This window comes from Dermacentor andersoni, chromosome 1 (assembly GCF_023375885.2).
Source record: "Dermacentor andersoni chromosome 1, qqDerAnde1_hic_scaffold, whole genome shotgun sequence".
Taxonomy (NCBI): domain Eukaryota; kingdom Metazoa; phylum Arthropoda; class Arachnida; order Ixodida; family Ixodidae; genus Dermacentor; species Dermacentor andersoni.
This window is the reverse complement of record NC_092814.1, coordinates 371,460,795-371,484,149: the sequence shown is the minus strand read 5'-3', so window position 1 is coordinate 371,484,149 and position 23,355 is coordinate 371,460,795. Positions and strand designations below refer to the sequence as shown.

General features: G+C 47.2%; 1 protein-coding gene across 3 annotated transcripts in view; it reads right to left on the bottom strand.

Moving 5' to 3' along the window:
- LOC126516794 (golgin subfamily A member 1-like) overlaps positions 1-23,355 on the bottom strand; it is a 92,361-nt gene that overhangs the window by 54,357 nt on the left and 14,649 nt on the right. For 2 of the 3 annotated variants that reach the window (XM_055064037.2, XM_050166898.3), the window contains exons 5-8: positions 18,315-18,443; positions 15,422-15,625; positions 9,871-9,966; positions 7,976-8,104 (exon numbers count right to left, since the gene is read on the bottom strand). In XM_055064037.2, the coding sequence (XP_054920012.2) occupies positions 7,976-8,104; positions 9,871-9,966; positions 15,422-15,625; positions 18,315-18,443 (558 nt within the window). The remainder of the gene's footprint in view (positions 1-7,975; positions 8,105-9,870; positions 9,967-15,421; positions 15,626-18,314; positions 18,444-23,355) is intronic. The other variant, XM_055064038.2, reaches the window with a different exon arrangement.

Sequence of the window (23,355 nt, the reverse complement as noted above, 5' to 3'; positions counted from 1 at the left end):
ACCTACGAGCATTGCAAATACCGTATTTGTTTGTATAAGGTCTGCTCCCCCATTTTGGAGTGGAGTGCACAAATTTAGAAAAAAAAAAAAAGAGTTTCATGCATTAAGAGTCACCCGCATTCCCATGTCCTACTAAATTTCCGCTAGTCACTGATGGATGAAACTACCGTATTTACTCGAAAATAGGTCGAACACGAATATAGGTCGACCTCTATATGTTGAACTCGCCAAAAGAAAATAAAAGAAATAATCAAATATCTGTCAAGCCATATCTTTTTATAAAAATGAAACACTTTGAACAAAACACACGTTCATTTAACGTAAGCTCTGCTGCTAAATTTCACTAGTTGTTGCCACAAACTGCATCCTCATCAGAACTGCAAGAGAACTCACCCTCGGCACCCCAAACGACATCATCCTTGGGTCGTTGAGTTCACTGGATATGCAACATTCCTTAAAGTCAGTCTGAATAATCTCCAGACTGGCCTTACGACGGGTGTGATGGAGGAACTCCGTTAGCTCAATACTTTTCCTAGCTTTGTTAGGTCGGGATTCTTTAGCCACAAATGCTGGTTGATAGCTTATCTTGGGTAACATTTTCAGGAAAAGAAGGTCAGCGCATATTCGAATAAATATGGCAGTTGTCATGCCTACAATGGCATTATTATCATCACCTCCCTCGGCACCACACCACAACCTTGGTCGGTGGACCTGACAAAGTGGTGCTGGGTAGGCCTAGTCGACAGGGGTGGCGGGCAGCAGGGCGTAGCGAGAAGTTTGCCTGTAAAATATTTGTAGCAGCAAACCACATCGGCAATCAGGCACCAAATCATGCGTATGGACCAGACTGATTGGCGCATACGTGAAACGGAGTTTGGGTCTGTGGGTGATTGGCCAGCAACTACCGCAAATGCCTACAAAGTTTGTTTTTGTGCTTGCTAAACATAACAGCGAAAGCTCACGTGTAGGTATAAAGCCAATAAAGCTCCAAATGTATTTTGCGCAGCTAGGCCTAAACTAACAGTTTTGCAGAGTGGTATCTACACTTCACAACAAACCATGATGCACTTGAGGCAGCACGACGGATGGACACAAAATGCACCCACAGCTTCGGCCATAACAAAATTTCAAGTAAAGTTTATTTCAATGGAGCACAGCACTGACAAAAAGTGTAAACGAAGTTTCCTCTGTGCTGGTGCTATAAAAAACTAAATCGATTTTGCCATCAAAATCCATTTTTTTCTTTTTTCGAATCTGTCTGCTTGTTTGGACATTTTTACAGCATTGTCCATGACCAAGAATTGGTCAGCAACTGTAGATGTGCTCATTTAAGCCAAAAGCAGTTGCATTATATTGCATAGCAGTTTGAGGATTAATTAAGTAGCAGTAAGCGTGCCTCGTGTGAGCCCCATGGCAGTAAAACATCCACAAAAAAAAGTGAGGGCCTTACACAAGTAAATGCAATAACATGTCCAAGCACACGTGGGCATCCCAGGCATCGGTGCAAAACTCCAAATGGCTCAATGCATGCTGGAACAGTTCATACAGGCCGTCACACACTAAGAATAAACAACCATCTACAAGTATACGCCGATGGCTCCATGATGTGTGATGGCAGGTCCTCCAGCATGGCAGCTGTTATTCCAGCTCTACAACGCAGCGGACAGCAATGAGTGACCCACCGGGAGCCGTCAATGACCGGCACGCTTCATGGGCCTCAGTGTTTGACTTGTGCTTGTCATGACGGTGACGCCAACACCGCCGAATCGCACGCAGTTGCGCGACTCGCGTACAGCACTTAGCTGCATCGAAGGAAACAGTCATGCCTCCCCTCTCGTGTGCAACATATGCGGCAAGGTCGCCACCTTTGTGCAGAAGAGAGCCAGGGTCCAATTGAAGAGGGTCCCAAGCCATTTTAACACGGTCAACAACGAAAGTGCTGATGAAGTTTCAACAAGCACCCACCCGCTGCAAGCCGTCGCCATTTCCCTGAGGAGCGAAGACATGCGGCTCACTGTCCAATGACGCCTTCGGTAACAGTACCCCGACCACAGCATTGCATGCAGGAAATAGCAGCCCATAATCAGTGTGAGTGACGTTACGAAGAAGCAACATGCAAGGTTGCAATGATTAGGCGTCAGGTGCGAGTGAACACAATGCACGCAACACCCTGGTCTAGCCAACTCAGACCCATGCAATAACCATGGTGCAGTGTGAGTGAACACAACAATGCATGCAACGTGCTGGTCTCGCCAACTCAAACACATGCATTAACCATGGTGCAGTATGGACACACTTGATCCTGCGGTGCAGCATGTTGGCGGCACAGCGGGAAGAACTCTTCAGCTGCCATCGTGGGTACAGGTTGCCAGCCGACAATGCTGAGACAGTCGTGGGATCATGCAGTCCCTCAAGTGCACAGGAGGCCACTCTGACTTCCTGGAGCAGTCTAGTCTCCCAACCCAACTGCCCTACAAACTAAATGTGTAGGGCCATGCTGCAATTACTGTGATCTGTGTGACAGGTGAACTTAGGAGAAACTATTTACTTGTTGCGAACTGTACATAAGTGTATACAAGGTGTCCCAACTATCATTCACCAAGATTTAAAAATATGCAAATGCCACGTAGCTGGACAGCACCAAGGTAATGTTGTTTGCTGTTGCTTGGGGATACTTAAATTATTTTTTGCATTCTGCATAATTGCATAATTATTCTTAACTTAATCAACTTCTCAAATATTATAATTAGATGAAAAGTGTCAATGAGAAAATTGTAGAGCAACATAAAAAACTCCCAATAGAGCTTTCTGTTGCTGAACACGTGCTATGTAAAAGTGTTTTTATGTGCATGAAAGAATCCCGTGAATACATGCAAAATTGTCACGCGACTGGCCGTTCGAGGCACTTTGCATGTATTGGCGGGCTTCTTTCCCGTTTGGAAAAACACTTTTAGGTAGCACGTATTGAGCCACAGAAAGCTGTATCAGGAGTTTTTGATGTTGCTATACAATTTTCTCAGTAACACTTTTCATCTAATTATATCATTTGAGAAGTTGATTAATTAAGACTAATTATGTAATCAGGTGGAATGCAAAAAATACACTGAGTATCTCCAAGCGACGGCAAACAACATTACCTTGGTGCTGTCCAGCTACGTGGCATTTGAATACCTTTAAATCTTGGTGCACGATAGCTGAGACACCCTGTATAGCCTCCTTACTATTCACCATCTATCCTCTCTCCGTGTCCTTTACTCCTATTCTGCCACCACCTTCTGCTGGCCACCGTTCAGCTGTCACCTGTAACGCTAGACAGTTACAGTGAAGTCATCAGGAATTTTTCCTTTACTTCCTTCTTTCCGTCATTACTACAAAAGATCAATCAATTACTATGCTACTACTGATACTTCTGACACTACTGACATATTGTGAGAGACACATCCAGGGAAGTTTCAGTTTTAAAAGATGCGACTTACACACCGGTAGATATGATACACACTCAAAAGGCATTTTACAACCACCAATTACGATACAAGAATCTCGCAAAACTGCTTGGTCAAAGATAAAAGCTGTGCAAGTTTCCAAGCACAGAATTTCTCACTTCTGCTTAGAGCATGAGAGGTGGAATGCTCCAAGGAGCGTATGCACTGTCTGTTGGAATGTCCAGTGGTAAATAACAGCTTGCTCTTGGATACTCACTGCCACTTCTATAATTGGCAACAAAAAGTTTACGGGACACGAGCACCACGACAAATGTACATTTCTGCTCTGTTAAGGTGAGGTGCTTCTAAATAAGGGGGAGGCTACCCTAGGATACCAACGTTTTTGTTTATTGAGATATCTTAATGAAAATTTCAGGATAGACTCATAACAAAAGCATTAGTAGAACTACAAAATTTCATGCAGTTATGTTCACTGGTTCTCAAGTTACAGCAACATGTCAGAATGGGGCACATGGTTTTCTCATTCGAGGCCTGGAGAATTTTCAAAAGGTGCTGCAACAGTGAAATTCACTATGATGATTCCCAGCTGGATACCTCAGGGCAAGACAGAGCCCTTTTTTTAAATTTCCTTGCTGAAAAATTTTAGCAGACCACCGAATTTAGTCTTGGCGATTAAGATTTTATCAATCAAATTTTTATTAAATATCACAAATCACGGACACAATATATAAAAAGATGTGCTTGTCTTGGTCTCAGAAGTTTACTCAGACATGCAATAAAAAACACTTCTGGAAATCTGATGAGCGGTTACAGAGATATGCTGGAACAAGCAGTCTCACCAGCCAAAAAAGCCATATTGAGAAAATGAGCTTTGAAAGTTTTGAGCACATATATTGGTCTAAAATGACCCTGCAGCGTAACTGAGATGTCCTTAGTCACTCTCTTCTTTTGCCGCATTTCCACCTTCTCTTGCGATCGCTTCTTGGCCTTTTTCAAGCACAGAGAATCTTTCTCGGCTGCCCGTTGAATGGCCAGGTGGCCAGGTGTTAGCCCCACTGATGAACATAGCTCTGGGGGGTCCTGTGGCAGCCAGCATTATATGTTAAAACTGCCTCATCCAGTGCTGTCTCCACAGAAATCAGCGACGCATGCTGCTCTTTGGGCAGCAGGGACCACAGCACGAAGTGAAGTGATTCTGATGCATTCTGCATCTTTTGCTCGCAGGCAGCGTTGCAGAAGAGAAGTCTGTGATAGGCACTTGTAAACAGGTAGCAGTGCTTCTGCAACACAGCCTGGAAAACTGTACCGATGCTTCGGAGGTGGCACACCATCACTCTTGCTGGCGTTATGACGACACCACGAGGCTGCACCCTCAGGGCACAAGTCGTGGTGAAGATCCTCGTCTATCAATGTCACATGGTGGTACAATGCCATCACTGCACACTGCATTGCAGCCACATCGTTGGAATTGTTCTGTAGGGCCCAGCCATAATAGTCGGTCAACTTGTCGATGAGGGCCTTTGTCCGCCTGCCTTTCCCTCCTAAAGTCTTGTCACTTTTCTGCACAAGGTTGCGCAGTGCTGTCCCTATCCTCTTCTGGATGTGGTTCAGGCATTCCTCTTTCGAAATAGAGACCAGTCCATAAACATTTTCTTGCACAAGGGCAGAAAAGGTGGCACTATCTCCGTCAGACACGAGCGTTGTGCAACAGAGGTAGTGCTTTGACACCAAACGTGAGAAAAGGATGACAGCTGCCTCAACCTCCATCCTCCCAGACTTAGAGTCAGTGTTTTTCTGGCATCCATGATCCTTCTTCCAGCTTGCGTAGCCTGGGTCTCCAGGCTTTGGTCCTACTTGGCAACCAAGGCACTGGTTCGATAAAACAATGGCGTCCAAGATGAGGCCTGTATGATATTCAATTATTGCACCAACTCCAATATGGGACATGTGGCCACGCTTGTGCCATGTTCCATCTAAGTTTACTGTGATATCCCTGCTGAAACATGGATCCATTTCCTTGTAGGTGGTTTTCACAGCAGAAGCAGGTTCTGCATAGAACTTGTCTGTGCACTGTGTTTGCGGTTCCCTGAATTTCTTCCAAGTGCTTCAAGGCCATGATGGGAGACGTTCATCACAGCCCAAAAGTCATCGAGGGCTGTTTGTCCCTTCCCTATCTGTTTTCTTGCCACAATGGCTCTTATATTCACGTCAAAGGCCATTGAGTCATCCTGACGGGCAGAACTCCACGAGCTTGCAACTACTCCACAATGTAAACATAGCAGCTCAAGCTTTGTTGAAAGTCCAAGTTGGGTGCCTCCTTGAACCTTCATCCCAGTCTCGAAGCACTGCTGGCAAGGGGTCTCGGATAACAGGTCGCCTAGGGCAGCTATTTGCACAAGGAGAAATTTTTCGCCTTCACTTGTAGCGGTGGCAGCTTCAGGATCGCGCTCCATTGCTTGAAATTTTCGCTCCGTCGCTGACATAGCGCCAAGTCCTCATTGCACAGCAGCACATTTTTTTATCCGCCGCCTCTTTCTCCTCACATGTCAGGAAACATGTTTTCAAGTGCACAGTGGACGATGCAATCGCACTGTCCGAGGCAGATGAAAGAGAGGATGTGGCAGCCGCTGTCGATGAGCCCGAGACACCAGGCACACTCGTCACGACAAATTCTTGCGCCGGTGGAGCAGGAGTCACGTTGCTAGAAGCGTCGACGCAACCTCGCTCTTGCGTAGATCAAGCAGAAGCTGCCCCACAGGAGCCATCGGTGCAATCATCGTCGGCGGGCGAGCAGCGAGCTTCGCCATGCGGGCGAGCTTCGTAGAACGCTTCCTTGCACCAAACGCGTGTAGCGTCTTGAGTTTCTTTGGGCGCATCGTGGCCGACCGCACAACAATTGGCAGGCTAAGCGCAACAACGGTCTTGTAAAGACGGTTGAAAATCGTCTCGTAAAGATGGTAGAAACTTGGAGAATATGCGAACGGCTGCAAAGATAGACGATGGCAAGCGGAACACACAAAGGGCGCCGACGATGGAGGAGCTGAAGCAGATGACAGCCGGACACATTATGCAGGAGACCACTACGTCATCGCACACAGCAGCCAATGGGAGTTGCGGGCTCCCCCGCGTCCTGGAGGAGCGTGCGCTTTGCCCCATCTCAACTTCGCATCGCAGCCACGGGAAACTTGAAAGCTCTCGCAAGCCCTCCAATCATGAGCAATTTAAGCCTCTTCCACACTGCCGCCGCCACGACGGGTGGAGGGGGAAAAAAAGCACAAGAATTCATGAACAAAATAACACCAAAATGGCGGCGCTCGGGGGCGCACTGGAGAAATGGCATTTGCGCCAAGTAGGGGTATTTTGAGCGCTCGCTCGCCGCTCGAGGGCTACCGCGGCTCGTTATAAACTTTATTTGAAATAGTTTCGCGATGAATTAGATGTTGATATTTACAGAAATGATAGTTTATAAGACATACTGCCCGAATATGTGGTTTCCCAAAAATCGACTTCTTTAAAATTTTTCAGTTATCGAAGGCCACGTCCCCCCTTATTGGATCACTGCGCAGATCACAAAAACTAAACTTTGAATTTGAGGCTGCATGCACAGGCTTTGTGGGAATTCAGCATGTTTGCAAGTAAGTTCCATATCCTGCAAACTTTTGTGGCTGACTGTACTTCTCATTTAGCAGTGTTTCACACAGGTTTTCATTATCAATGGCACCACCACGCTTCAAGGATGCCTAATCAGTTGCGAGGTCATTAAATAGAGGTGCAGCCTAGTGCCAGACATGTGCCATCAACAGCAGTGGCTGTCTACTGGGAAGCACAAATATCAGCACACAGAGGCAACATGTGCTTGTTTAAGAAGCAAGTGCTCTCAATCTAACGATGATGCCCAGCAAATGGTGCAAGTATGTGCCACAGGCTTGCACGCTCAAGGCAGATGGGACAGAGTTTGCATGCCTTGCATAGGGAAAAAAAATAACCATCCACCGGACTGTCACGGAATGCTACGAAGGGACCCATTTCAGCATTCTCGAAGAACAAAATTAGCAGTTGAAGAAAAGGCTGTCCTGGTATGAGGGAATGAACGCGAGAGATCACTGTCTTTCCAGGGCAGTGGTCCTGGGAATGCAGGAGGCTAGCAGTCGGTCACATGAGAACCAGATTACAACTCAAAGCAATGAAAGCTCACAACTGAATCAAATAAGTTCGCTGGAATTACACAAGGTGCAGGAAGTGCAGCAGTCCCACCTTCAATTCTTGGACCAGGATGCATTTTTCTTAGCTATACAGATACATTTACTGTAGATTTGCAGAGCCGATAATAGAATGCAGCTAACATGAAGCATTTAAGCCGAGCTTTCAAAGAGAGAAATAGATGCATATAGATGCATTTTCTGCTGCGTGGCATCCATTCAATAAGCACACCTACAGAAAACAATGACAGAGTGTTGACGTTGGCAGTTCACTGTTTTCAAGAGTACGAAGTGAGATTGTGGACGCCAACTAAAACGGTATGCATGCCCCACCTCCTCCACAAGTGACTGGATGTGCTCATCGCCCGTCAGTGCAGTGCCTTGGAGCCGCTTCTCCAAGGTGCGAACCTTGTCCTCCAGGTCAGAGATATGGCGGTCTTTCTCATCTATCATCGTGGCTGCCTGCACAGGACACATTGACAAAGCAATGCATTTACTTACACAGAAAAGAAAGCTTACATCACTGAAGTAAGTCACAAAATAAAGGCGCAGCAGCAAACACACCTCAAAAGAAACTTGTATACCCAGGTGCCAGCCAGATTCTCTTGCTTTCAATTTTCTTGAAATCCACATCTCTACTTTTGCCTTCACTGGCCAGGGCAGTGGTGCTCAGGAGAGGGGACGTTGTATGAGAGGTACAAGGGGATGGTGGTACTGTCAGCATAAATTCAAATGTGAACCGAAAGGTTGAAAGCGACTAAAAAAAACATGCATTGCCACACTTCCAGCTTAACCTGCATTTCTACCAGCTTCGTTAACATGTTCACTGTGACCTGGGTCATGGGTGGGTCACAGCCGTTATTCCTTCTGTGCAGCTGCGCAGGGCATTTCTGCAGTGTGCGAACAAAGTCCTTGCTATAATCAAAAGAGAGCAAAAATTCTTGTTGCTTCTTATTTAACAAGTTGTGGCATCATCCTTCCAAAGCTTGAAAAAGTTTCAAAAGAGCACAATTCCCTGGTGACCACCAGGTGGGTCATGACACACCAAAGGAATATGGCAATGATCCAATGATGGGTCATCCAGCACAGGAATCCAGACTTCAAAAATTGCTGCTGCAGTGAACTTGTTAATGAACGATAGCATAGGTCGGTGTCTACATCATGCTAAGGAAACTGGCTACAAGTTACTGCCCATCCTACTCTCGTGTGACTAACTACACGTAACAGGTGCACTTATTAGATTTTTCCTGTTTGAAATGTAATTTGTGCACATCGTAAAGGAGGTATGAAGGGTAACAACAATGTGGCAAAAGCTTAGCATGACTTTTGCTTGTAAATCCTACTGGTAGATGCTTATAAAATTTGCCATTCAAAAACAACGAGTTTCTTTGGAAATAACATCCAGATAATTCATTTCTTCATCCATCTTCAAAGTTCCCAGTGTGCATGTTTTTCATTTCTGAGAATGTTCACTGGTTACTGCCAAATCATTGCCACATCTTCTCTCAATGTCTGCATGGAGCTACAAAGGAACTACATAATTTCCTAGAGTGTGTGCAGTACATGCTTCTTTGTTTCAGTGGGGCCATGTGACAGTGTGCTGCGAAGTTACTGTTTTGTTGGTTTCCTGACAATAAGAACAAGTCAAACAGAAAGTAGGCACTAAAGATCATTACATTGCAACAGGGGTCATATTCTTGGACGATAACTTTCGGAGATACTTTAACTTTTGCAGGGGTATCTGTGGTGTATGTACACTGAACCTAGCTCTGGGACTGTAGCCAGCGCCATGGCAGCAGGTGTAAAACATCCACCGCCATGGCCGTGAGTGGCCCTGGTAAAGTTGCCTTTTCTTCCACTGTCATTTCCCTTTTTCTTATTATTTCTACATTTCACTCAAGAAACACATTTAATTTCCTCTGTGCGTTCCTTGGCATCATTGTTTGTTGGCTTCATATAAACACAAACAGGAAGACATCGGATGTTTATCCACACAAAGTGGCATGCAAAAGGTTACGAGGTCTTGATAAGCTGATGACAAGAATAGCATTCACGTTTAACACAGTTCATTATGCCGAATCAGTGCAGATAACAGTATGGGTGAAACGGACATGACCATGTGGACCGAGCCCAGCTCAGAACTCTTGTGCGTAAGAGTCATTACAAGAACAGCTGATCAGTAGCAGTTTTTCCTTTGCTGACAAGAAGCCACCTCAAGGATGACACACCTTGGATTTGTAGACGTCATGTGTGTGCTTGAGACCATCATGCTCATCAGTCAGGCCTCCCAGCTCGCACTCCAGCTGGCTGATGCGGGTAGCATTCTGGACAATGGAGAGCAAAACAAGTGCATGGGGAGAGTGTTCTGCACAACAGACTGCATTCAGAATTATTACGCTCAGCTCCTCACAACTTCACCAAGCTATGGCCAGACAGTCCATTACTCAAGCTTGAGTTACTCAACTCAAAAGCAACACAAGATCACTTTATATGAGTAAAGCATTCTTCCAAGATTCTTTGTTTGTATTAAATTAACAAGAAATATGAGATCACCAGCTATGAAAATGAAGGTCAGAGTTTTCTTCTTTGAATTTCATGCCAAACTGCATCATTGGCATGGCAACAGTGACATAACGAAATTCAAATTATTCATCCACTTTTGCATGAATTCAAATTATTCATTATTTTTGTGCAGAAGACATTCTTCAAACTCACTTGTTTGATCCATCGGGTTCCTTTAGATATCAACGTAGTCCTTGTTTATTTGCAAACAATGAATTAGTTTTGGCAAAAATTTTTTAAATCCTTAATGTCACGAGGAGCTTGCAAATAAAACTTCAAGGTGACATCGCCACACATCTTCTGTTTTGGCATCTTTTTCCAATCATAAAGTCTCTGCTCACAGTAAGATGATTTTTTTGGTATTGCAGAAGTATAATTAGCAATCCAGCTTAACTTTGTACTCTTTAATGCCCCTTTAATGTAAAGCACACATTGCCAAGTGTCAATGTGGAAACAAACCATGAGGATTATGCACATAAACTCCATAACACATAAACAAAAATTCCAAGCTTGCTCATAGTTTAAAGTTCTAAACAGTGCGATATGCCCCTGTATTATGGGCAAACAGACTACCCAGGGAAGTCATCTCAGTTGCTAAGCTGTGCTGTCACCTTCTCAGGAGCCCATCACTCTGTTGGAAGCAAGCTGCACAAGCACCGATCTTGCTACTCAATTTTTCAAATGGTGCTTATTACATTTTCCAGGTATAGGTCCTTATCCTTGTGGCTCCGTAATAATAGTGAGCTATTGATATCCTAAAGCAAATGAAACAATGCCTCTGCTAACCATGTTTCTATAAAGCATGGGGCAAAGTTGAAGTACCACAGTTTTTAATATCCTCAGAACCATAAAGAACAGTCACATAGAAAAAGGGAAAGAAAAAATGAAGACCAACAAAAAAATGCCAATCCAACCCACATGTTGCAATCTGAGAAGCGTAGCTTTTGTGAAGAGTTAAATAAATGTCATGCAACTGACTACATTCTGCACAGCGTTTTGCACCATAGCGATTACCTGCCTGCCAGTGAAGACGGCAAGATGTGGAGACCCCCCACCACGCGACGGCGCATTATTCTGTCGCCGGGACTGGCTCCCTTTGCTAATGCAATGTGTCCAGGGTCGGCGCACCAACTAGAGATGGCCGATCCTGGAGATAGTGCAACAGTGTAGTGCACTTCATTCGTCGAAAGACCGACAGAGCAGACGCGCCAAACGCCAAACTGAAGGAAAACAAGCATAGAGAGGTTTGCTTCATTAAAGAAAGTGTACCCTTGATGATGTATACTTGTTGCGATGAGGTAATTTGGTATCATTTGTTTCATGACTGAGTATTTTGTAGAAAACTAGGCCAGCAGCATGGACACCTGTAGGGATAGTAAAGATGGTAGTGTTGCCCTGCACGCCAGGTATTCAGCAAGAGAGCAGCACCCAGCAGCCACAGTCAGGAAAGTGTGGGAGGGTTCGCAATCATAGCTTCGCTTTAAAAATCCCATCTGCTAACACAATGCAACAAGCAGAATTGGAAGCAGTACAAATGCCCTCTCTCTTTTGTTGATGTCACAGCTTCGGCATCACCATTTAGTTTGGAGATATCCTTCCCCGATTGGTGTGTGGGATATTGATATATAAGCGCAACTACATCTGCTCTTAACTTCAGTCAGTGCACACAGGGCATTCTGGCAAGAAGCTTTCATTAAAATTACTTGACAGTCTGGGCTCATCTTGTCCATGTTTGCTCGTGTTATGTCTACTTGTTATTATCTTTACTTGCCCAGTAGTTTTGACTGATTCAACATAAAATGCACGAACAAGCCCAATGACACGGCCATCTCGCAATACATACAAGAAACAACACGGCAAGCATACATGAAAGACATGGCAGCATCCAGACACAGCAGGTGTGCACTGGAACTTTACACACAAAGGATGTGTTTCTGATAGGCAAAATCTGCACAAATACTCTTATTGAATATACCAACTCTTAATCTACACGACCACCACAATGAATGCACTCTGTCAACAGGTGGCACAACCAGCTCTGCACTTATTGTTTGCTCCCATGTGGAACAGAGTTACATGAAGGTACAGCACCTTGTGATCCTTATTTATGAGGGAAAGCCACTCCTTGTGCTTACAGGAGCCAGCCTAACAAGTCTCAACACAACCTTCAGAATTTTGTTAACCATTGCTGACATTATATTGAGGCTTGCATAACACTGATTCCATGCATTAAATTGTTACCGAAGTTTTATAGTTTGTTTAAGATAATTTCATCTCGCACTTTGGTCTCGCACTTTGGTGAGTACACTCGATGACGTGCTTCTTCTGAGACCATGCTCAGTGCCATGACTCAAGGCACTGAGCATGATCTCAGAATTCATAATACATAATAGCTCGAATAGCATGAAGCAAGGACGGCCCCACTAAGGATGACACACAAGACTAGTCTAAGCCCTCGTCATCAGCTGCATCACATTCACGGTACCGTATCAAACCACGTGCAAAATGGGGACTGCGCGCATAGACAAATAGATTGAGAAAAAAATATTTGAAAAATATTGAGAAAAATAAATATTGGGAAAATTATTCTCAAATCACTGAGAAAAATAAATACTATGTTTTTATCATTACATTGCTTCAAAAATTTTTGCATGCGAACCAAAACCGTTATGAACTGTTAGGGATCACCTTATTTTTCGTTCCGGAGAAAAACCAGAATGGAAATTTTTTCAGGGAAACGAAACTAAAACCAGAACGAAAAACATAATGTTCCGACACCCTGGTTACCTCAAAGCGACGCAATGAACTGGTGCAGTTCTAGTTTTGGACAACACTGACAATGATTCTATGTATCTAAAACACTACATGTTAATACAGTTAACAGTATTACAAGTGTTGGTGCTCCCAGCAGAGCTGAAGCCAGCACAGCAAGAGCAGTGAAGTTGTTCAGTTGGCTTTTCTGTTAACTTTGAAACCCATAGAACAATGCTTCACGAATGGCAGCACAAACCGTGCCTGGAAAACAGATGAACAACCCTGGCTCCCTGCAGGAGCCTATACAGAAACTCTATGTGCACAATGCCTAAAATTATGGCTATAAGCCCGGTACACATCACTGTATTGCAAATCACATGAAGGGAATCAAGTACAGTCAAACCCACTTATAATGATACCGGTTTTAACAATATATCGGTTATAACAATGAGAAGATGCTGCACCGTCGACCTTTTGTATGTTTTCCATGGTGAAATAACCCGCTTACTACAATGTGCCGATGCCGCATTATCAGTAATAACGATGAAGTCTGGCTGCTGGGTGTCCGAGCCGAAAGGTAATGAAATGCGAAATCCCTGAAAAGAAATTCGAGCCGCTGCAAGATAGGCCGCTGCTCTAACAGCCGCCGCACACTCATTTTCCAGCTATCTCCGCATGGCTCTCTCCCGTTGCCCTTCCACCCCTCCGAACACGAATATGCTGCGCCCATAGCTCTACGCCGCCCCACCCTCTGAAACACAAATGGACCGCGCCAACTGTGCTGCAAGCAGATTGTTCGCATGTTGCTCGCTCGCTCCTCATTCAGTGCAGTTTTGCAAACAGCTTAATCGCTCGCATTCGTTTTTGTTGGTAGTGTTAAAGTAGTTCCTGGCCCCGTGGTTTCCCAACTTCATTCGCTTGACTCGCCGCCGAAACGGAAGATGGCTGATCCGCCTGCTGATCATCGGCAATGCACGACGTTGCCGGTGAAAACAAAGCGCACGGCTATAGATTTGGAAACTAAGTGCTTCTAACCAATGAGACGATCATCGCGAATGTGCTTGCATCGGATAGCGACGGCAGCGATGACGTGGTAGGGCAGGCTGCCTCAACGTTGTCCTCACAGGAGGCCCGGCATGATTCAGTCCCTCCGGGACTTCGTTTTCGCAAGGAACCTTCCACTGCACTACGTGGAGTGCTTGGATGCCTTGGGGAAGGATGTCGGCAAGGTTCGCGTAAAGCATGCATGGCTGACGGACATAGGCTTTTCTCGTGCAACCCAGTGAGAAGTACGTGCTGAGATGCTTGTGGCGATCTCTCTTCAGCGTTTCTTCTGGATTTCTCAGGCTGACAAGCTGCCACGGCAGCCTTCTCGCAATTTTTAAAAGGCCCCTTTTGGGGCCACCAAAGTAATGCCTCGGCGGTGCTCGCACCAACGTGATGCCTCGGCAGTACTCGCATATCGCTTGCCATCCGTGACACCTCTTTGCAGTTGTTATAGCAGTGCCATTCTTTTAATGCCGACAGCCGTGGCTTTTTACACGCGACAGGACCACCCAGGAAGCAGGTAAACGAGTGAACACAATCAACAGCCGAGCGAAGGAAGGTAGCGAGGAGGGGCACTGGCCTCCCTGCCTATATAGTTTTATCATAACAGCTCTGCCATCCCCGTATTTTGATATTTTCATGCAACCCAGTTATAATACTTATTGGTTATAACAATGGAATTTTCGTGGCACTTGAATATTGTTATAAATGGGTTCGACTGTATCAGGTACTAAAGGCATAGAGGAACAGCTGGATTGTTATGTCCACTACAGGGGGGGGAGGGTATTCTGCAAATGTCACGAATTAGACTGTCCAATTCAGGTCGCACTGTTTGTACAGAGCTCAAAGCCAATCATCACCGCCGGCTCTCAAGCTCTATCCATTCAGTGCACGCTGACATGGAAAGTCCATTTAGTGGACACTTGCAGAGTACTCACCCTGCTGGCAAGCAACAGCTACTCTGGCTATAGCAGTCCAGCATAGGACTGGCACAAACATTTCACTGCACTGCCTGGACTAACAATTGAAATTGAAAATATTTTTTTGTGCCAAGAATTCCTTTTTGCCAAATATTCCTTCACTAAATGCCAAGAAGAAGCAACTTCCAAGTGCTTAATGCAAGAAGTGAAAGCAGCTAACAGTACTGAACAGATGGTATAAGAAATGGCAGCATGCTCGTAGCTCTTGCACAAAGCATCTTCAAAACAGCTCAAAAAGAGATGACACACATATGGCAGTGACCAGCAACTTGCAAGACGACACTGTGTCTTTACAGTCGATTCGGTAAGGTGGCTCTGAATCTTTTGTTGTCTGCCTGCGTGCTGTCTTAACGAACTGTCTGTTAACATGCATTCCTTACAAGTGGCACAACAGTTCATCTTAACAAGCACCTATTAAATGTGGCTACAAACTGACCTGCAATGCATCTTGCTTGAGACGGTCTACTTCTGCTTCGAGAGCAGTTTTGTCCCTCTCCAGGTCACGAGCACGAGCTTGCTCACCACCCTCGGACAGTGCTTTCTCAAGCTCAGCTGCTCGGTCTCGTGCTTGCTGCAGCTCTTGTGATCGCTGACGCAACCGCTCATCAGCTGCCCGGAGCTCCTGCTGGCTGCACAGCAGCTGCGTGGAACATGTGCGTGGCATGACTTCCATGTGGAGCTCATATTCTACATGCTGTGGCATTTGCAGAGGTATAGTTCCCTGCCCTTGCCAACGCCAGAATTTGTTCCCAGATGATTAAAAGGCCAACTGCAATAAAAGTTTACATCATGAAAAAGGCAGTTTCAAATAGTTTAGATACAGACCAGCCTTCATGCAACCTTTAATGTTTGAAATACGAGTGGATGCATCACCAGAAGATTAAACAATTACATTTTCGATGCCCAAACCATTACTGCTCACTGAAAATGACACAGAACTCATACAACTCCTTATCATCACATCGACTCCACTGTATCAACACATTTCTGCTCCTTCATGAGAGAAACAAGCTTGGAATTGGAATTAGGAAAACCTAACTCAAATAAGGCTGATAACTTAATCTTCGATAAAATGGTTTACTTGCTATGAGATAGCATTCTTGGCATGCTTTTAGTACTGGCAAAGACACACAAATGAAAAATTAAGAAAACCTTGCATAAACGCAATGCTGTTTAAGAAAGAAAAAGTTAACCCATATCACAATGTGTGTCGACAATAATGCGTTAGCATTGAATCAATTTAGTGACACAACATATTGCCACTGTCGAAACGAGTTATGTATGCATGTACTGCAGCAGGACTTCTCTTTCGCATTTCCCTAAGAACACTCGGCACTATCTAGCGCCACCGCCGCAAAGCTTGCGCGTGGCCTCCGAAATGCATGGCGTGCAGGTGCGTGCGAACGCCAAGAAACGCATCATGTGGCAACGGGGCTCCACTCTCGTGCTACTTTCTGGACACACAGCACCATCTAGTGGCACAGCCAAGAAGTCTACACGTGGCCTTCAAGATGAGAAGCATAGTGCGCCGGTGCCTACGAACACTGAGGATTGTTCCCTTGCTTGCCACACACTCAGTGGCACATGCTCAGTGACTCAAGTTGGTGAGAGGTTCATTGAAGTGCGCCACATACCCACTGCGTTCATGGCGCAGCTCGCTAAAGCATTGGTGTGAAAGGCGTTCATTGCAAAGCGGCACATACATCCAGTGCATCTGTGGTGCAGCCTGCTAATGTGTCAGGTTGCTGTCCTTGAGGAGCCCTTGTGACATGGGTTGTATTCCGCTCAGCATCGAGGAAATTAGGTGATTTTTTTCATCATTGTAGAGCGGTGCATTCCTAGTGGCACATACCTAGTCAGCCAAGTTGGCGTTAAAGACGTTCATTGAAGAGCGGCACACACCTACTGGCACTTGCACAGCGACACAAGTTGGCATCGAAGAGGTTCACTGGAGACCAGCATAGAACGAGTAGCACATACCCAGTCCTCCAAGTTGGCATCAAAGTTTCTTCAAACAGCGGTACCTACCCAGTTCCGCATCTACAGTGAGTGACCCATGTTAACGTGAAAGAGGCTCAATCAAGAGTGGCACGTATGTACACATTGCCACATACTAAGTAACCCAAGTGGGTTCGATGGTTCGTTTTGAACCCTGTTAACTCAGCACAGCAGCCCAATGTGCTACCCATTCGACCACTGACTATCCAGTGACCCAGACAGGCGGGAAAACAGTTAGATACAAACAAACATACATAAATACAAACATAGATATAGTCGGGTACAACTTTAGAAAAAAGGGGAAGCCCCGCCTAGATGACCGAAGCGCGACAGCTGATTGCCTCTGTATTTTGATGACTGGCTCGATAGAGCTTTCACTATGGGAATGCTACAGTGCATGCCAGAGCGCGGGAGAAAAATAACTCCGTGCCTTCTACAATGCTGCACGTCGTCTGCTTTTTAGGTTCATTGCAAGGGATAAAAGAAAGAGCAGCTCAGCATGGCTTTTGCGCTGATTTACATGTACACGGCAAATTTACTGCTCGTTTTCTGAGTTTAAAATGAATCAGTTGCTATTTAACAAGTACTTAAAAAAAAAACAATGCATTTATCGAAACCATTACAAACCTGGGGCGAGAATACGATCGAGGCAGGAAAGATACAAAAATGCTTTATTCATCGTTTTAAAGAAACACTCTTGGTGTTAAATAGCATGAAAATTTTTTTTTTCAGAAACTTATTTTCAAGAATGTGATAGGTTTTTTTTTTTTTTTTTTCGTTCCTTCTCACGGGCCTTTTTTTTTTTTGCAAGCGTGGGGTCTGGCCAGTTTTCATAGCGTAGCGTCAGCGATGCTCGCTGCAATCTTTCGCCGCCGCATCACAGCTAAGAATAAACACGTGCAGCACAAATGGTGCATTGTAAGCTCGCAATAATATTTCCAGCATGATAGACCACCACAAATTGTTTGGGAATTCACTCTGATGAGGGGCAGATGCACACAACTGATGCGACTCGGCCCAGTTTGAAGCGCGAGCAGCCATCTTCTCCATTGGCTGGATCACCAGCCGTCCGGCTCGTGACGTCAGTCTAGAGTGCGTGCCCATTGGTGGAGGCTCGTGTGCATCCGCCTTGGAGGAGTAAACGCCCATTTTTTCTAAAGTTGTACCCAGCTATAGGTAGATACGCATACGCATAGATACACAGCCCCCTGACAGTGTGAGAGGTACCCTGAAACTGCCAATGCATTAAAACAATGCACAGCAAGTGTGTTTCTGTATGCAGAGACAGAAGGCACTCCATCATCCCCACAACGAGGCATTGGCCCTCTTACCAAGTGCTTGACCTTGGCCATTTCCTGGCTCTGGAAGCTCTCAATCTCCTCGCGGTTCTCACAGCGGCCTGCCAAGAGCTCCACCCGCTGCTCGCTCTCCCGAAGCTGCCGCTCAAGCTCCTGCTTCTCCTGCACATGCACCGCAGCCCATCATCATCGTTTGACCACTGGTTTGCTCAGACTTCCCTCGCAGTGGACCCAAAGCCACTAGTACTGCTGCTTGGGTGGGGCTTGCAGCTGTCCAATATTTTAATGCTATAGTGTTTATTTATTGGTTTGCACATTTATTTGCAATACTGTTGCTCTTGTTAGAGCGCGAAGCAGCTAGGCAGGAGTGTTTATTGTTGCAGGTTAGCACAATACAAGAAAGGGGGGAAAGAAATACAGAAACAGTTACATAACAGAAAGGCAATGCTGGTGCATGTGTGCCGATGTTTTACAGAAATTAAGAAGTGCAAGACAATAACAAAACCTACAAACCAATAAATGAGAAAAAGAGCAAGTACAATAGGCAATCTCAAGTACAGTCATGTATGCTAGTAACTGTACTAAAAGAAAAATTCAGGGAAGCCCAAGAAAATATGAGAAATTGTGGTGGTGATGGTCTCTACGCATGAAGTGAATTCTGATAATTATTCTATATTTTGGTGGTAGCTAGAAGAGCCCAGTTGATTCCATTTCTTTACTGCATGTGGAAAAATAAAGTGCTTAAATATATCGCCTGTTGCACAAGTATTGTGTTAACGTATGCATTTGTTTACAAGATGCTAGTCAAGCATGTGAAAATGAATTATATTTTGAAACATTCACAATAACTATGACGCCATGATCTATCCCTGCCATCCTCACCACACATGTACACCACTGTACTTAGTAAGTGGCAAACAAACCTTTTGTGCAACCTATCACCCAAATTATATCAAACAGCTTGGCGGGAAGATTGGCAAGAGGGGGCGAGGTGTGCAACAGACAGTGTGACCATTATCTGCTAGGTTGTTCCCTCGAGCGTGTCCTAGGCTTAGGCTCTGTTGATCATCGGCTCAGGGAATCCTATGTCTGCAGGGGATGTAGATATACTGCACGTGCTACCGCTCACAGCTGGTGTGACTATGCGACAAACTGTGCGACTATGCGACAAAATATACAGTTCACCTGCATATTTATTTAGTTTGCATAACACCTCAATGCACCTTGCTTACTGTGTGGGGTTTCTGGCTCTCGCGGAGTTTTTCGGGCTCTCGCGGTGGTTGTGTGGAGCCATTGCGTTGTGTTGCCGGGGGCTCCGTGTCCCTTTCCTCCTTGCCTGGACGGGGTGGCAGCGGGTCATAAAACACTGTCGCTCTGCTGTCATCCCGCCCACGCGAAGGTCAACAGGCTTTCCCGATTGGCTGACATTTTGGCGGGATTCGGGCCCTGCTTGCGTGCACTCCGGGTAAGCGCGCGCAAGACAGGGGCCCGCGGAGACCACATCGGGGCGTCTGAAGGTGCGTACGTGTTCCTCTCTGCCGGCGGCGGCCCCCTTTGTCCGCCGCCGGCCGATGGTTACTTCGGCTCGTCGGGGTCCCGGCCTCGGCGGGCGCGCGCGCACTCTTCCGTCGTCTCGATGTCCTGAGGCAGCGTCTGCCGATCGTGCCCCCGTCTGTTCGCCTGTCGTTTCTCTCTATTTCCCTTTTCTCTGCTGTGGGGCGCACGATGGCAGGCGCTGAACGAAGGATAGGCAACTTCTTACTGCTGGGGTTCTTTGTTCCTCGTTTCTTTGTTTCTCTCTCTGTCGCGCTGCGCCGTTAGCGGCCACCGGCGACCATTTGGCTATGTTTTGTGTAACTAGCTTCATATTCGGACGTGACGTTAAAACTGATGTTTCTATTGAGTCCCAGCTCAATAAATGTTCTTTATGACTTCTCGAGAGATTTGCCTAGGGTCTCCTTTGCTGCGCGCGCGGTCTCGCCTTCCCCTAAGCTGTGGGGTCGGCGGGGCGCGTACGCGCGCAGCTGCGCGTCGGCACACGGAGCGGGCCGGAGCAGGCGCGGGCGCGCGGTGCCCTGCATGCATGGCGGCTCGGAGTGCTCGAACCCGCGGTGGTCGTCCGGCGCGCGCGGAATCGGAGCGTGCGCGCCGTGAGCGTCGCAGGTGAAGACCACAAACTGGCGCCCAACGTGGGGCCAGGGGCCTAATCAGCCTCTGGCCGCCGAGTGTCCGGGCTGCTGCGTTGCAGAGGCTGCGTTGCGAACGCGCTTTGTCAACCGAGCCATGTCTATCATCTGTGTGCCGAATTCGCCTATTTTCTTCTCACTCTTTCTGTCATACCTCGCCTCAGTAAAAGTAGCGTGGTAAGCGTATCGGACCACCGCTTCGAAGTTCCTCGCTGCGAAGCGCGGACGAGGAAAGGAGTCAAGTGGCCGCCAAGATGCTGCAGTCGTCATCGATTGTGGAGACCATGCGGGGCCGGAGGTCTCGCCGATTCGTACCGGGAGGGCTGACTTTTCCGTCCTTCCATCTGCTCAACGATTCGGTGAGTCCGACGGATTTCCATGAGTCTCTAGCATCATTACCATTCTGGCGGCTGCTAACTGCGCGGACTGCTCGGGACAGTACCTCTAAGGCCGGCTAACTGCAGATATACGCGGATTTGCTATTGTTGGCGCGGCTCAGTGGCCTGCCCGGCAGTTTTCAGTTGATGCGCGCCTTTCCTCGCAAAATTCAAGCCGTGATAGCTGACGCACTATTAATATGCCCTCTGTCACCTTTAGGAAGGACGGTTAGTGGTGGTGCCTTCTGCACCACCAATTGAGGGCAAAGCTGGCAGCGCATAGCCGAGCGGAGACAAAGGCCACAAAGCGGGCCCGCTCCGCGAAGAGGCAAGCGCCCCGGACATCCCACCGTCGCGCGCGCAGAAGGGGTCGCTCCCCCGCAAGCCCGCGGCGATGGCGGGGAGGACAGCCCGGGTGGAAAGCCAGCCGGTGGAACGAAACCCGCCACCCCCACTACAGGGTGTCGGAATCGTTCTTTTGTATTTTTTTTAAAACGGCCCGAAGAGCGCCGAAGGGACCGCAGAGTGACCCGTTTGTAAATATTTGTAAATAGTTCTTCGACGGCCTCAGGGAGGCGGAGCGCCGGAACGTGGCTGTTATTGCACGGGCGCGGGCGCCGTAGCGTTGCTGGTATTGCAACGGGCGCGCGGGGCCGGATACAGCGTGTGTCGCTGTTGCCCCGGGTGGGTTCGCTCTGCGGGGTCACAACGAGCTCGGCCAATGGAGATCGCGTGCCACCCGCTAACACCTCAATCTGAGAGCTGTGTTTGAGGTGGTAACCCCCGGCGCCGGAGAGCACCACTCCGGCAAGTATCGCACGGTCATCAGAGCGCCAAGGTTTTCGTTAAAATCGATTCGCGCTGTGACTTGGCCCGGCGTGGAGCGACTCTTCGTCCATCGCCGAACCTTCCACGTCTGTTCATCACATAAACATCGCGTAGTCGAAGTTAATTTTGATTGGTGCCGCGGATGGACAGTGTGCGTCCGTGGAAGGAATTTCCGCTAGCGTCGAAGTCGTATGTCATCGCGCTAGTGAAGACCACGTTTACTGTGTCCGGCTGAACTCAGACGGAGTAATCATTTATACTGAGATGAGGCATGCCTATGCAAATCCACAACTTTGGATCAGCCACCCCTTTCTCTTCAAAAAGCTCTCAGCTATCCACTTCGCTGCAATCAGGCAGGCTGCTATCCGCCTTTCTCTGTTCTTGTTTTCCCTTTGTTCAGAGTTTCTTCGTTAGGATACTTGTTTCTCTGTGTCTTACCTAGGCGTCTTCGTTTTACTTTTGTGTATGTGTTTCCTTATGTATGGTTCGTGTTCCTTTTATGTTAGTCATTTATTTGTATCTATGTGGTTTGCGTTTTGAGAGTGTTTCGCGTGCGTTTTCGCTGCCATGTTGCGTCAACGGGCGATGTCGACTTGGATCGAAGCCTGGCGACGGCGGGGCAGTGGACCGGGCTGTGCGGTCACGGCGATTGGCGCGGATCATGGCTGTACCATGGAGTGGTCACCGCCAGAAGCACCGGCACCGGGGGCCGTTGCCGGACGCTGTAAAGTGGCTTGGAGTCGCACGCGTGGCATGCGTGCATCATGTTTGGACTCCCCGGAGATTTATCGCGTGGACATTCCTTGTACGTCATTTGGACGTTGGCATAGGCCAAAGTTTTGTTGATTTCTCTTGTTCGCGTTTGTGTCTGAATATCATTATGTCTCGGCTTAAGCGTTTGTCTTTTATTGTTACTCTTACATTTTCTTCGCAAGATGCTTTATTTGTGCATGTTCGCGTTAAAGCGTGGGTTCCTGTGGACTTCTTGTGTTGCTGTTGTGTACCTCAGACCTTCATATTTAATTTATTCTAATAGCTTGCTTTTCTTCCTTTGATGTCTCTTTTTTTATTTATGTTTTGGGGGGCTGGTGATTTTAGGTTCAAACTGCCGTTGGATACCTTCGGTATTGGCAACGTAATGACTATTTCTTTGTTCTTTGGTTTCTTGTCTTCTTTGGCTGATATCGGAACCACCAGCCTTGCATTGGTAGGGAGCATTTAAGGAGGGAGGGATGTGGGGTTTCTGGCTCTCGCGGAGTTTTTCGGGCTCTCGCGGTGGTTGTGTGGAGCCATTGCGTTGTGTTGCCGGGGGCTCCGTGTCCCTTTCCTCCTTGCCTGGACGGGGTGGCAGCGGGTCATAAAACACTGTCGCTCTGCTGTCATCCCGCCCACGCGAAGGTCAACAGGCTTTCCCGATTGGCTGACATTTTGGCGGGATTCGGGCCCTGCTTGCGTGCACTCCGGGTAAGCGCGCGCAAGACAGGGGCCCGCGGAGACCACATCGGGGCGTCTGAAGGTGCGTACGTGTTCCTCTCTGCCGGCGGCGGCCCCCTTTGTCCGCCGCCGGCCGATGGTTACTTCGGCTCGTCGGGGTCCCGGCCTCGGCGGGCGCGCGCGCACTCTTCCGTCGTCTCGATGTCCTGAGGCAGCGTCTGCCGATCGTGCCCCCGTCTGTTCGCCTGT